The sequence below is a fragment of the Silurus meridionalis genome, chromosome 9 (genome assembly GCF_014805685.1).
Source record: "Silurus meridionalis isolate SWU-2019-XX chromosome 9, ASM1480568v1, whole genome shotgun sequence".
NCBI lineage: Eukaryota > Metazoa > Chordata > Actinopteri > Siluriformes > Siluridae > Silurus > Silurus meridionalis.
The window spans coordinates 3458578-3474489 of record NC_060892.1 but is presented as its reverse complement, the minus strand read 5'-3'; the positions used below and the strand labels follow the sequence as shown (position 1 = coordinate 3474489).

At 39.3% G+C, this 15912-nt stretch overlaps 1 protein-coding gene and 1 long non-coding RNA gene across 3 annotated transcripts; one reads left to right on the top strand and one right to left on the bottom strand.

Moving 5' to 3' along the window:
• Positions 1-852: 852 nt before the first annotated feature.
• On the top strand, positions 853-2978 carry LOC124390949. The gene is made up of 2 exons (XR_006926884.1): positions 853-2080; positions 2270-2978. It is a non-coding gene; the product is annotated as an uncharacterized LOC124390949 (long non-coding RNA).
• tnfaip8l1 (tumor necrosis factor, alpha-induced protein 8-like 1) lies at positions 2583-15604 on the bottom strand. Of its 2 annotated transcripts, none has more exons than XM_046857073.1 (2): positions 15277-15604; positions 2583-4720 (listed from the first exon to the last, which is right to left on the bottom strand). In XM_046857073.1, the coding sequence occupies exon 2, from the start codon at positions 4713-4715 to the stop codon at positions 4155-4157; it is 561 nt and encodes a 186-aa protein (XP_046713029.1). In that variant the 5' UTR covers positions 4716-4720; positions 15277-15604; the 3' UTR covers positions 2583-4154. The 2 variants fall into 2 exon arrangements, with proteins under 2 accessions (XP_046713029.1, XP_046713028.1); XM_046857072.1 differs by lacking the exon at positions 15277-15604 and adding an exon at positions 11462-11590.
• Between the last annotated feature and the right edge of the window lie 308 nt (positions 15605-15912).

Genomic DNA, 15912 nt, shown 5'->3' with positions numbered 1-15912 from the left:
AAAAAAACTTCAATTCTGATGAATAGGATTGCATAAGCCTGGGCTGGTTTGAAAGCTCTGTTTACAGGAGGTTGGGTAACAACACTTTCTGCCTGTCATTGCAGCAGTTTAATGGTAACAGAAAGAAAAAAGCAATGTGCATTTTTGCAAGTGAGGGCTGAACCAAGCCAGGTCTTGATCTACACCTTTACCTGGAACTTATATAACCGTTTAGAGCAAAGTAACGTTTCACGGTTATATAGTTATGTCTTTAGACTGACAAAAGTTGTGTTGCTTCATGGTTTACTATTTGGATGACTAATTGTTTTTTGTTCTTTTGTTCATCCAAAATGTCTTAATTTATCATAAACACCCACGGGAAACTTATCGAGAACCTAAAGACCAGGAATTAATCAGGGAAATTAAACATGCTCTCGTTGTCCACTTTAATAGAAACGCCTGTATACCTACATAATGCAATTAACAAACGAGAGCATTTAATAAGCAATGTATAAAATCCTGCAGTTCGGAGTCAACAGCTTCACATCAGACATTAGACTGGAGGACTTTGTGGCGTGGCCACAAAGTTCCAGACAGATTTACATTTACAGAAGCGTCCCTTATCCACAGCAACTGTGCAGTTGAGGGTTAAGGGTCTGGTGGTGCTGGGATTTGAACTTCTGATGCAAGGTTCAATGCTTTAACCCCTGAGCTACACCCTCCTGAAGTGAATACAGCAAGATCTTTTCAGAACCAAATGCTTCAAAGATCACTGTTTAGTGCTTCAGACTGTGGATAAACAATGACCTGAAGCAATTCTGACTTTGTTTGAAGAAGTGGAACATTCTGCAATGGGCAGGTGAATCAGCCGATGTGATCCAGCTGAGCCTGGCTAAACACCCCAAGAACAAGTCGACGCCTAAAAACATCTGCAGTAAAGGCCTGGCCGCACATCACTAAGAAGGAAACCCAACATCTGGCCATGACTTTGGTTTGTCAGTCACTGACTGCAAATGATTTGCAATCTTATATTAAATAGGATTTATTATTGTTAGTTTGTTCGATTACTTTTCCACATATGAGGGACCATACACTACAAAAAGTGCTACAGCTCGAACCCTACACCGTTCACCCAATTTGGATGTTTATACTTATTTAAAAAATATCCTAATTTTGAGCTTGTTTGCATTTACTTTAACTCTAATACACACATTAGTACTTTTTACATAAACATTACAGGACAGTGAAATTCTTTCCTCACATATCTCAGCTTGTTTGGAGAGCTGAGGGTCAGAGCAAAGGGTCAGTCATGATTCAGCACCCCTGGAGCAGAGACGGGTTAAAGTGGGAGCTTGGTGGTCCCAAAGCTTGAACCCCTGACCTTCTGCTCAGTAACCCAGAACTTAAAGCATTGAGCTACCAATTTATTAAAGCCCTTATGGCTAAAGGAATCGCCCACAAATCTCCAGGAAAAAAAAAATTGTAGTGGTTAAAAACTTTTAAATATATAGTCTACTTTGGTAGACAGCAACAATGTTCAAACATCTATGAAAATTCAGTATGCTGTGCAGCATTATTGAGGAATTGTTCTAATCTCCACAAAAAAAAAAAAAAAAAAAATACTTAGGTTTGGGGTGGTGAGGGACCTAAACCCCAAAAGGAAAGCATTTACCGAGCACCAGCGGCATGTTCATTTCGACCTTGTCATTTGTTCATAACTTAGGAACATGTGCAGAATATTAACATGTTTGTAAGAGAGATTCTTTTTCTTTTTTTTTCACTTCTGGCTTTTTTTCTCGTAGCACTTTCAACCTTAAGGCAAACACGCCAACTTTGAATATTCTCAGAGGACAATCAAGGAGGTGAAGGAAAACAAAAAGAATTTGTCCGCCTTCAGAAGCCAAGACTCAGGTAACCGTTACATCTCAAGTATCAGCGGCCTGAGGGGAGAGGCATCGGCATACAGGATGGAGAGGATGTCACCTCGGCCAATCCGCCTGCTGTGAGGGGAATAACGAACGACGGAGCCGCATGCAGACATTTTCCTAACCTCCAGTTTCTACAGGCACGGCTCTCGCCCCCCCCGCCCCCAAAAAAGAAGGTCATTTTGCTGACAGACGATGTTGCTATATTGAACCTTATCAGCTGTTAAATGAAAAGTATTCTGTCAGCAGTCTCGTTGTTCTAAACTGTATCTTTAAATATAGTACAAGAGACTTGGACGTCAATAAGCAGACTCATTTTCAGGCTCAGCGGGTCATTTCCTTTTTCATTTCTGCTTGTCTTTCAGGAACCGACTCCTGAGCCAACAGCTTCTCTAAATACATAAATAAGTTAAAAGAGATGGAAAAAAAAAAAAGGTCAAGAGGATTCTGAGTCATGAACTACAGGCTTCTGCAGAGAAAACCTAAACACAGCGTGAACAGGTAATCAGATCGCATATCACTCTAGTTTCGGACCTCTGTGACCATATGAGGTAAAGAAAAAGAGCCGAAATGTTTGCACGAATCATGTCCATACAAAGCAGTGGAATTAGGGGATTAACCCAGACCTGATAGCCCTCGTTAGGCCTCTTGGTAAAAACTAAACAAAAAACAAATCAATTAAAATCAAGATTTCCTTTATATATACTGTATATATGTACTTATATACAACAAATTTCGAAAGGCACATCGGACGGAAAAAAAAACAAACCCCCAAAAAAATAAAAACACACTAACAAATCAATATAAGGGACAAAAAGGATAAAACCAGGACAACTGGAAGACATTTGTTTGGGAGTAGGAAATTTCCGGGCTCTTGTGTAGGAGGCAGCTTCATTCCTGAGTAGAAATGCTGTGTTTACTATTAGGTTGGTTTTATGTCTCAGCTTTAAGCTTGTTGCCTTCATGACCATTACATTGAGGGTCATGTAGGGACACATTCAAGACAATTTTCACATATATAATAATAATAATAATAATAATAATAATAATAATAATAATAATAAAAAAGATTATTACAACACTAATAAGTGCATGCACACTATAAAACATTGATCTTTGGATGGTGAGCCGTACTAACATCTACGTTTGGTTAGAGAGATGCAAGAAAACATTGAAGAAGTGGGCAGGATCTCTTCATGCAGCAGTGTTCAACACCCAGCCTACAGAGATAATCAGACTTACTGCTGTCCTTCATTCAACAGCTGCTCAAGTGATCAAGGAAATGTAAGTGGTTTAAGGTTTAAAATCAACTCTTACGTCGGATATCTTCAACTGCTGGAAACATTATCGCCCCACCACCATCACAGCACTCACGCAGAGGTTCCTTTGTGTACGTAGAGTAAAAATCTGCTTTTGCTGAATAGCTTCATTTTAACCGTGACTAAATCAGCGCCATGGAGGTGAATGTCGTGACACACTGACCGCCACACACACAAAAATATGATCAAACACAAAAAAAATGGTGTCTCAGTAATAAAAATATGAAATAATACTAATTTAAAAAAAAAAAAAAAAAAAAAAAAAAAAATGCAGTGAAATTTTGCCTTCATTCCCAACAAGGAACTGCATCAGGATGTATCTCTCACATCAAAGAATAATTAAATGCAATTAAAATAAAAAAAATAAATAAAAAAACATTTAAAAAAAACGTGACGTGGACGTAATTATACACGATCAATTCAGAATTCACCAAACCGGTTTCTCTGCAAATTCTGTTCCTGCATCCTCACGTGACTCATACGGGTTTTAAAACACGAGAAGGCTTTAAAGAAAAAAAACAAAAGAAAGTTTGCATTGACAGATTGGGCTTTTGAAGACAATTGGAAGCTGATGTGTTATTTCTCCAGCCGGAAAATGAAAGTGTACAATATAATCCTAGATCTAACTCAAAAGAGAGAATAAGATCATCTTCGGTTTATAATTTTTACGCTGAATGAAATTACATGATACAAAACTTCTCGTCAAGAAGAAGAGTGCGTGCTGATGTTAAATCTCGACCCGGCGTCCCTGAATTAATCCTTCCAGATGTGAGCGAGTGAGGATCCTGCAGCTGTCCAGCCCACCCGGAGAAAGAAGAACGACGAGTCAAAGTTTTTCACGTGTGTGGCGAAACGAAAATATATATAACAACGTGAACAATTCACGTACAATATGAACCCGGCGTAATGTAATATGCGAAAGGCGGAGGGGTCAAAGGTTGCCTTCGTCCAGCATTTTATTGACTCCGTCACAGATCCTCTGCAGGTGGGCGCGGTAGACCTCGGAGGGGCTGTAGAGCGCCGCGAGGAAGTCGCAGTCGGAGAAGTGGTTGAAGACGTGGTTGATGCGGGCGTGCGATTTGGCCGTGAGGTGCCTGTTGATGGCTTGGTGCAGCAGCTCGCGGCAGTCGTTCAGGAGGCTGCTCATGACCCGCCGATCGAAGGTGAAGTCGATCTGATGGAAGCTGACTGCCGTCATGGCCAGAGTGTGCACTTTCTTGCGGAAGCGCTCGACCAGCAGGAGCTCCTCGCTGCTGAACTGCCCGTTGCGGTAGAGCACGCCCAGTTTCACCACCATCTTGATGAGATTCTTGATGATCTTCTGCGCCTCTTTGCGGTTGCGCGTGTACTCCTTGGTAGCGCGGTACAGCTCATCCAGCACCTCGCTGCTCGTGTCGTCGATGAACAGGTTGGCCATTGCCTTGGTTGCCATCTTGCTCATGAGCTTCTTCTGGGCCTGCATGGCCAGGTTCTTCGTGCTGAAGGAGTCCATGTTCTCTGAAAAAGGAGAACGAAAGAAGACATGATTATCCAGTGGAGTAAACATAGGAGTGGGATGAACTGGAGAAAGACATTTTTCAAACTATACTCAAACTCCAAACTACTACAGGAGATGTTTATTCGGAGTGCATCATGATGCAGCAGCACAACATAAAAAAGGAAAAATGATGCAGCTGTGATCAAGGCCAGGGTTACAAATGTAGCGTAAAGTTTTCGGTAAATTTCCAGAAACTTTCCATGGGAACTTCATTTGGGGAAGTTGGAAACTTGCCAGGAATTTAGGGGAATTTATGGGAAATAATTAGGAATTTTGGGAAATGTATAGAAATTAGGGGTGCGATGGTACACAAAAATGTACGGTTCGGTACAATTTTGGTGCGGTCAGGGGGCTATGAAATCTTATTTCCGGGACCGAGCAAGTAGCCACAGTAACACTGCACTAACTAGTTTCCTTTTTTTTTTATATACCTCTGGCATTGTTGTGTATGCTTTCAAGTATAACAAGATTAATAAACAATGCGCTGAAAGTGCGATGTGGCGACTCAGATTGTAACTACGTTCCGCACGTAAAGCCAAAAGCATTAACCAAAAGCCCTGTACCGAAAGATTTTGATACGGATACGTGTACCGTTACACCTTTAATATAAACTGTATCATATACAAACATAAATATAAACTTTGTCTGGTCATAAGTTGAAATGCATGCAAACTATTTGATTTTTTTTATTAAATTTTTTGCTTTGATTTAATTGTTAGTATATTTTGTTGCACAATCACTTACACACAGCACAAAGGAAGATTTAAATAAATGTACATAATTTATGTAAATGTACGTAATTTATGTAATTTAGCTGAATACTCCAAGATGGATTATTTTTGTTGGGTACATTATTTCGTGTGTAGGATATAAGAAATTGTGTTTGCATGTTATTGAGAAATGCACAGTGCATGTAGGGGGCGTGGCCTTAGTGTTACTGCAGTAAGTGTGCTGTGTGCATGCGATTGATGAATGTTCAGGGAAGAAATTCAATTGAAATTGCATTAAATCCACTTGTTTTAACCAAAACCTGCCATTTTGAAATTCCCAATTCATTCCCATTAATTCACGCTCTTGAAAATCCCTGGAATTTTGCAACCCTAATCAAGGCATGGTTGTTGGTACCAGAAGGGCTCGTTTGAGTTTTTCAGAAGCTGCCAACCCCTGTGAATTTCTCACACACACTACAATCTCGAGCGTTTTAAGAGAACGGCTGAACATGTGACAGTTCAGTGGGTAAAACAGCCCTGTTGATAAGAAAGGTCAGAAGAAATGGCCTTCATGATCTTTACATTTTTGCATCTCAGCATGAACAAAACCTCACCTTGTGATGGATGAACTACAACAACAGAAGGCCACATCAGGTTCCATTCCTGTCAGCCAAAAACAGGAATTTGAAGATTTCATGGGCTCTTTGAAACTGGACTCTTTCCCAGTCTGTCCATGAGAGGGGAACCTGATGTGGCCTTCTGCTGTTGTAGCCCATCTACCTCAAGATGATGTTTCATGCATCCTGAGATTCTTTTCTTTTCCCCCAGTTGTAAATGTAAATCATACAGTAGGAAATTGCCAAACCAGCCTGGCCATTTTCCTCTGACCTCAATCAACAAGGCATTTTCCACCCACAGAACATCTTGTCTAGTCAAACCAGTCTCTGGTCTCCTTAAGCAACAAAGTGTTTCTGACCCTCTTCACACTAAATACCAATTGATCAACCGATCAGTTTTTAGAACAGATGCAGGATAAAAAACAAACTACCTTATTACCAAAAAAAAAAAAAAAGTACTGAATAGTGAAAATGTGCTAAAGGAAATATAAAAATATTCATTGATAAATATAATTCTAATCAATAAATCACAATATAGCGCTCTCCGTGCTGCACGCGGCCTTGTGTAAAAACGAACCGCTCGCGGCGTCAGTGATTCGCCTCTAGAGGCCGCTCTTTTAATGACAGCGGATCGGAAGCCCGGAAAAACTACCGGTATGGATTTTTGCAGAGAGCCGATCTGTGCCTCAACCACTGTTAATAACTGTTGGAAATGTTTAGTTTAAAAGACAACCTTTATTATTAAAATACAGATATGATTTTAGAAACATATTTAAGATTAAATTTTTTAAATATATGTTTTTGGCATTGTTCAGTGGGCCGTTACTAATGTGGGGATGGGCCGTATTTGGCTCACAGGCCATAGTTTAGGGACCCCTAGTCTACAGTACATTGTGTGAAATTCCCAGGAGATCAGCAGTTTCTGAAATGCTCAAGCCAGCCCATTAACTGATTCATCATTAGCTAGGACCAGGGAAAGGTGTACCTAATAAATTGGACAGTGGGTATGTTTGCATAACAGAAAATCATGTTGAAATAACTGAGCAAGCATGAAATCTGTGAGGAAACGTCACTGAGTGCAAAAGATTATGGATATATTATGCCTTCATGCCTTTTAAAGCCAACAGAACGACTGAGGAGGAGGCAAAAATGACAAGAAAGGAACTAGTTACTGGCCATCAGTGTAGTTTTAGATGTTTGCATAACTCTATTCTTACTTCATCTACTGCTCACACACACACACACACACACACACACACACACACACACACACACACACACACACACACACACACACACACACACACACAGTTGCTTGCCACCAAGGCTGAACGCATCCATTCTGGAGAACCGTGTCACTGGAGTCATTTAATTTTGTGAGGAGTTGGACTGATATTGATTTCCTCCCCACTCAAGACATCCTGCCAAACAGGAAGCACGCCACTGCAGATTCCAGTTGTGTCGGTGTCTCACTCTGATCTCCCACAGAGTTCTTTTGCACAACAAAGCTTGCAAAGCTGTTCAGTTCTTTACAGAGCTTTATATCAGAGTTTTGTGTGCTTCCTACAAACACGTACTATTACGGAAATGATGAAATCCAACACCTGGCACCTAGGGCATTGATTCTCTCTCATTACAATCACACAGACTCAGACACATGCTACCCCTCTCCCTTTGTGTACTCTGTTTCAGAAGCTGATAGAAGATCTTCTGAAACTTTTAGGTTTTATATACTTCTCTTCAAAATAAATTAAAACTCTACAAGGCCCGAACTGTAATCAGAGTAGGAGATCCTTCACTTTCCAAAACAATGCGTTTCCACTAGAGTTTGGCATCATGGCTACAAAATATTGCCATAACAACATTTTATCCCTCAAGCTCTAAAACAGGCAGCTCTCAATAGCAAAAAACAATAAAAGAGGATTTGATGTGCATCCAAAACCTGATTTCTGAAGTTGAAGTGGAAAACAGTTTAAAAAAAAAAAAAAAAAAAAAAAAAAAAAAAAAGAGGATGTACACAATTTCCCGTTTACATAAAAAAAAAAAAAACAAAAAAAAAAAAAACAGTTGATCAAACAAGGCAGGCTTTTGGTGTGTGACCTTTTGGTTTGAAGCTACCACAGAAAGTGAATATTGGAAGTTTAACTTTTGGAAGCTTCACATCCAAATCACCACACACTCAACTCCATGAAAACACTGTCTGGCTCAGTACCAGTGAATGGTTCTAAGAGAAATTGCACATCTGCTTATAAGATGGTTGCAACAACAACATGTATAGTATTGAGGTAAAGTCTTTAAAAGAAGTAAACATTTTTTAATTAAACTTAAGCATAGACATTAGGTATGTGAATATCCATAACTGAAGCCGATGTGATTCAATGTGTTATGATATTCAATGCAATGTGCTTTTACTTCTTTGGTTTAGACACCTGGTTTAAGTGCCTTCTGATTTCTAACGCATGGCCCTTGCACAAACAGGCCTCTGTTAAGCAAAAAAAAATAAAAAAAAAAAAGGAAAAAAAAGAAGAAGAAGAAATGATCCAGACATTCTTTTAGTGTTTTGTCTCTAGTAAGATGCAGCTCTACCTCTGCCATGTTAATCTGTATTCTATGCGACTCTCAGGACACGCCTCGGTCTACGTAGCACTGCGATACGTCATTCACGTAGCAGCAGTGATGCTGAGAAACAGTTTAGCAAGAAGAAATCACATTTATCTACATTACAATTCACCATTATCTACATATATAAAATAATAAAGTTACAGCACATCTACTAATAAATATATCTTAATAAATCAGCTTTTACTGATAAAAATATGTTAAAAACGATGTATCGTGATACAATTGCAACTTATTTTTTAATGCAAATCGCTCAATCTTAACCTAATAGGCACAAATAAATGTTCATGAAAGGACATTTTTGTTAAATGTAAAAAGATTTTGAGATTTATTCACACACGGAATGCAAAGTATAATCTCGAAAAGCATAAAGCAGGCAAAGGAGAGAAAACGGTTCCTTTTTTTTTTTTTTTGGCAAAGGATAACCAATCAGACTGTGGAGTCTACAGCACTCGAATGGTATGCTGAACTCAGTAAAAAAAAAAAAAAAAAAAAAAAAAAAAAGACGGAAGTGACAGACAGCAGTGTGGAAGCAATTATCAGCACCAGAGATAATCCATCATTACAACAGCACAACGGCAGGAAGTGGCTTTAATTTAGAGTTCAGCGTGGTCCTCAAAAGACCTTTTAAAACATGGAAGTGTTTTCATGCTAAAGGACACACTGGGTGGGGAAACTGTGTAAAAAATAAATAAATAAATAAAAAGATATATATATATATATATATATATATATATATATATATATATATATATATATATATATATATATATATATATATATATATATATATATACACACACACACACACACACACACACACACACACACACATATATATATATATATTAAATATATTAAATCTTTAGTACACTGTCTATTTTAATATCTGCCCACTGAATAGACCACATTATTGCATGCTCTTACTCCAGACATCTGAAATATATAGTATAAAAAAGAAAATCAGACGTTTCAAAGAATAAGCATAATTCTTGATCTTTAAGACTTTGCCATGACTGACAACTTCCTGACTATTGAGACCAGTGGTGGACAAAGTACACAAACCATTAACTTGCGTTGATACACTTAGCAAAATATTCCTCCAGTAAAGGTAAAGTTTTTTGCTACAAGACTCTTTACTTTATCAACATAGTTTGTGAGAAAAGACTCTGTTACTCTTAAAATCAATATACTAATAGAATGATATTAGTGAGTCAAACACTGATATCTATTCAAATTTTCCAAAACCTTCAACTTCAAAAACAAAAAAATGCTAAAAAAGGCCACGGGTGTTGTAGCGAGTCTGAGTCAGGAGTTTCTCCCATCATTAATCACTCTCCAAATGTTATACTTGCTGTTGAACTGATACTGAACTGTATGTTAGTGATAAGTAGATACCACCAAGCGCCAATCAAAACAGGTTCAAAACAGAGCGTGTTGGACCAGTTCCGTTTTAATATCCACTCATAAATAAAAAGGAACGACTGATTTCTGTCTCCCCAAATGGAAATACTTCAGTAAAGTAAAGAAAAGCTACTTAAGTACATTAACGTATTACATTCACTTCAAATGCCACTTCATTGCCGTCCACCACTGGTGCGGACACTGAAACCTCCATCTGAAAATGTTAAACGTATAACTGTCCTTTATTAGATTATGATCTAAATTCTTGTGGCTCACCGAGCAAACTCAGAATGTTACGTGCGATACTTAGACATTACGGAAAAGAAAATCGTTAAAAAGAAATCGGATTAGAGGAATTCATCAGCGCTGTGGTATCGAATACTGAGAACATCCTCAACATCATCATCGTAGCATTCTCTTTAGCATTCATTTCAAATCACAAGTCTGATCAGCTTGACATGATCTATCGTTCTCCTCCGTTGGAGAAGACCCTGCTTCACCCAGCCTGAATAACATCACCTGAGATCAAAGGGGGAGTTCTTTGAAGAAAGCCATACAAGGTGAAGCAAGGTTGGAGAGAGATATGAGCGCTACGTTGCAAAAAAAAAAGATGCAGAGATGAGAACAAAAGCACTATAAAGTAACACAAGCAGGTCAAAACTTAAGGCCCACCACATTACTCTTCTAACACAGAACGTCACTTAGATCCCACTTTTGCACATCTGCAGTGTCTTTCAATGAGATAATGAGGTTTCCCAGCAGGGTTTGGAGCCTCAGATAAAGCCTGAGATAAAGCAAAAAAAAAAAAAAAAAAGATTCGGTAATCTAAGCCGGTGCTGGATGCATTTTTAAAGAAGTTAAGACGGCCATATAACCTGCATGCACTCCGTATTGAAATTCAGAGGCAGCCTTCAACCAAGACATGATAACATTGCCAAGTGTGGTGCAGGAATATGGTTTTGAACTCTGGCCAAGGAACTACTGGGCAGCAACTAACCGTCAAGCACTGTCATTTGTGGTTAGTTTTACACAAGTGCGAATGAAAACATTTCATGGCCGTAAGTAACGGCAAGAGGAACAACAGCTGTTCTTACTGTACACATGGATTTCATGAATTTCTACAAAACCTAAAAGGTGAAAGAAAGGAGTTTTCTGCACAATCCTGGAAACTGAACATCATTCTACAGAACTAGGATGGAACACAAACACACACACACACACACACACACACACACACACACACTCTAAAGCAGCTGAAGCTGAGGGAACAGTGTGTTCATGCTTTGTTTTCCTCAATGTTTACCTGACCAAAAGATTAACACAAGACAAACGGCCAGGAACTCAAACTCACCTTCATGAAAGTGTAACACCGGCATCTCCATGTTCAACAACATCTCCATGTTAAAGTGACTGGAATGAAGCCAGAAAGCTTCCAGGCAGTGTCATGCAACTTGGTGTGTGTGTGTGTACCTTGATTGCCTCAGGTGAGAAAGGGTGTGTCTAAATAGATAGCACCTGATACTCGAGTCCAGTATCTCGTCTCGCCTGGCCCACTACACCTTCCTAGCTTTTTATTTTACACAATAAATGTATGCTGGATTTTCAGGTATAGAACTACAGCCAATACACAATTTGCTGCTTTGTTTGTAAGTCAGTCCTTAGTTTGAATGGCACGAGAGTGTGTGTGTGTTGAGATATCTCTGTCTTTGATTATCAAGCAGCAGGTTTCACCAAGTCAATTTTAAGACCTTTTTGGGACCATTAAGAATAAAATTTAAGACCTATGTCACTCATGCAATCTAACACACACACACACACACACACACGTTGTTAGCAACTTTACCAAACCCTAAATCAAGCAAACTTGCACAATAGCTGAAACATAAAATTCGTTTTATGCCTGTGATACAATCAAAGGGAGATTTGCGACAATAACAGGAAGCTGATTGGCTGTTGCATGTTGGTCTCATCAGTAGTCATAATACAGCGAATTATATTTGGACCAGCGAAAGAAAGAACTAAAAACAAAACAAAGAAAAGTGCTGTGTCAGCATTTTAATGAGCATTAGAGGTATAGGAAACTTTTTTTTTTTTTTAGGCCACAGAAGCCTGAGGCAAAATTAATTATTCAAGGTTGCCACAAAACAAGTCAGAGATGAATAATTCAAGCTATAAAATAAATAAAACGCTTACTAAAGATGTAATTAGCTGCAGGTGAAAGTGACCAGAATCTGCATAACAATAAACCACCAGAAACTGAGAAAATCTGAGGTGTGATTTTTTTTTTCTTTCTTTTTCAGCTAATGTTTCTCGAGCGAGGAATCGTATCGAGCGCACATTTGTTGGACTGAATGATATGGAGGAGACCGCAGCCAAAAGCATTTCCTGTACTCTTTGCAGTTGCACACAAATATCTCTTGTGAGTGTGTGTGAGACTTTGTATAGCAGAACACACTTGTAGGTTTGGGGAAGAGGAGGAGGTGGCGGTAGTGTGGGGGATTGAGCTTTCTATTCAGTGTCATTCTGCGGCGTTTACTGCTACAATTTGGCTCGTGACAAAGCTTTCTCTCAGGGCGTTCAGGCTCTGTAACACCACAAAGAATAGGCTTTTTGTAGCTGCTAGATGAGGAGGATTCGCTGATGCTGCCGCTCAATGGGAAACTTTCATTTCATGGCCAAACAATTAAACCTGGAGTACGAATACGGAACGGAACGATGGGCGAGGTCACACCCGCGGAGTTGTGAATCGTGTAATTTAGGGATCGAAGGAAACCTGAGAGTAAATATGTTGAGTTAAACTATAGGATCTACAACGGGGTCAGACGATTGCAGTAGAAAATAGAGTCTGAATTTCATAACACCACAGATCGTATGATAGATCTGCAGTTGAAAAAAAAAACGACTCAATTCCGCTAACATCATCAAACAGCATGACATGAGGTCATGCAGAAATTCGGCGTACAGGAACGGAGGGTTTTTCCCGCCTTACGGTTTTGCTATTTTATTGCAGTCTTATGAGTTTAGCGACGTCCCGTGTTTTTGCAATCCTTATATTGCTGGCTATTAGTGTTGCGGCGGTCGAACTTCGAAAGTGGAAAATCAAATTAAAACGTCTGTCTTTTCGAGACCTTAACTCACATCTGAACTCCACAACATATAACTGGAAATGTTCAGCGTACGAGCAAAAAACTTCATCCATTTGTTTCATTTCCAGGATAAACTATTCCTTCATATTGACTAAAAATATCAAGTTAGAACCTTAGATAACACACACAGGTGTTGTATCCTGGGATACAGATGAAGGTGCCGTGCACTTTGCAGGCTAGTAAATCAGGTCACGTCACCTCCACCCTGTAAATAAGTTACCTGGGATCTTAACACACCAACCTGCTACATAGCTGAAAGAGCTGGAGGTGCTTCATGCAGCAGGATCTGGGTCTATATTCTGAGTAGCAAAATCAAATCCTTCATTGTCACTTTTTGCATATAAAATTAAATACAATCCAACATTTTTAATTATAGAATGAATGATTTTTACATTTCTGGCATTTGGCAGAATCCAGAGTGACTGTTAATTGAGGGTTAAGGGTCTTGCTCAAGGAACCAGCAGTGGCAGCTTGGTGCTGGGATTTGAACCCACGACCTCCTGATCAGAGGTCCATCATCTTATCCGATGAGCAACCACATCCCAGGTGCATATCAAATCATTCCAAAATAATGAAGGCGAAAGCCAGTCTGACAGAAGGTTTAGTGCTAATTATATGCAGATCTGGCCATATGGATGAAGGACCTTTACCTTCTTTTTCGACGTTCCGAGCAGGACATTGGGGCCTGTGGAATCTCCTCTGCAACCTTGTACGATTCTTCAATATAAAAATGCAGGTAATGCCCTTTTCCAAGCTGTTCTATGTCCTTTAACTGTGATAAATAGAGACATCCTGGAGATATAGATGGATTTCCAGGTGCAATGCTTATCAGTGGTGGCAAAGAACGATCTGGTTTATTAGTTAAAGCGTAATAAAGGGAGAAGGCCGACCTGACGAAAGGGTTCAGTACTAATAATATCACCCTTATCAGAATCTAACGAGGTGTCTCCATATGGCATGAGCTGGAACAGATTTATTCACCTGTATGAGACATGCAGCAGGCTGTGTCTCCTATCTGCTGGCATCTCAAGTGCTTTAGAATGCAAATGATTTTGCTGGACAAACCCCAAAAACATGATCAAGAGTGTAACGTGAGCTTCTCACCACCAAACCCAAGTTCAACACCATGATTTCTGGCTGATATAGCATTTTAGTCCACCAAGGACCCCATGATCTGATCATTCATGTAGATCTGCATATACAGATGAAGGAACTTCACCTCCTTTGTGATGGGAGATGTCTTTACTTAATCTTTTTACATGTTAAGGTGTAGGTTTAGTATCAATATCATCACCCTTATTAGATTCTAATGAGGTGTTTGCATATGATACGAGCTGAAATTGAGAACCTATAACCTACTTATTCACCTGCATGAAAGTGTGTAGGACATGCAGCAGGCTGCGTTTCCTCTGCTGGCATCTTAAGTGCTGTATAATGAAAATTATTTGCTGGACAGACAAAAAAAATCCCTGTACATAGTTCTTGTCATCAAAAGTGTAACGAGATCTTCTGACCACCAACCCAACACCGTCACCTCTGGGTTGTTTGGAGTCCATCATGGACTTCATGAATTGATCAAATAGTGTTGATCTTCTACCTTCTTTTCGTTTCAAAGCAGGCTATGAGGGCTGTCAAATATGGGATCTACTCTGCAACCTTGTACGCCTCTTTTACATACTGTATCAAATGCAGGTGATACATTTTTTCAAGCTTCTAAACAACATTTAACTACGATCACATTCTGGAGATTCTAGATGAAGAAAATAGGACCTATTTATTGACCTGTATGGAAGTGTATATGACATGGAGTAGGTTGTATCTTCTATCTGCTGGCATCTTGAATGCTAGAAAGACAAAAATCCTTGTACATAGACCTGATGACCATGAGTGTGATTAGATCTTTTGACCACCAGCCCAAGCACCAAGTTTAGAAGATAGAACAGCATGAATTCAAGTTTTACAGCCCCACCAAGAACTCCAAAACTAGTAGATCTGATCATAATGGATGAAGGAGCTTTACCTTCTTGTCGACGTTTCAAAGCAGGACACCGGGGGCCGTCAAATGCGCGATCAACTCCGCAACCTCCTCAAATCTCCATCGGAGTACAACTGTTCGTGGCGGCCATCTCATGAGACCACTTATAACCCTAGGACTTCTAAACCTTCTAACAAAAAGCTGGAGGAGATGTCTACAAGGAGAGAAATATATAATAATAAAGGGATTTACTGCCGTGAATAATTGAAGAAGTGGTGGTCCGGTTCCTCGCCGCCTCTCTTCCCAGATCGGTTACAGGAGTTAGTGTTACATGACTCCACCTTTAACCAAAAGTTTCAAACTCTCCAAGCTCCTAGAGACCAGATTATTGATGGATCGCTTAGCCAATAAAAACGGGCGAATCAGCCGCCGCTACAGCCAATCAGAAAAGAGAAGACGACCAGGTCGTTTTCCCCGCCCACTTTTCTATCTTGATGTTAGCAAGTGATAGAAAAATGTAATTATGGAAATTTAAATAATTATATATCATTGAATTGGGGAATGGGAATGCAATTTATTTCCTTTTAGTTTATACATTTCACACCAGTATTTTCAATATCGTTACCAATACTGATGTTAGCATGTGATAGAAAATTTTATATTTAAATAAAACTAGCGTGG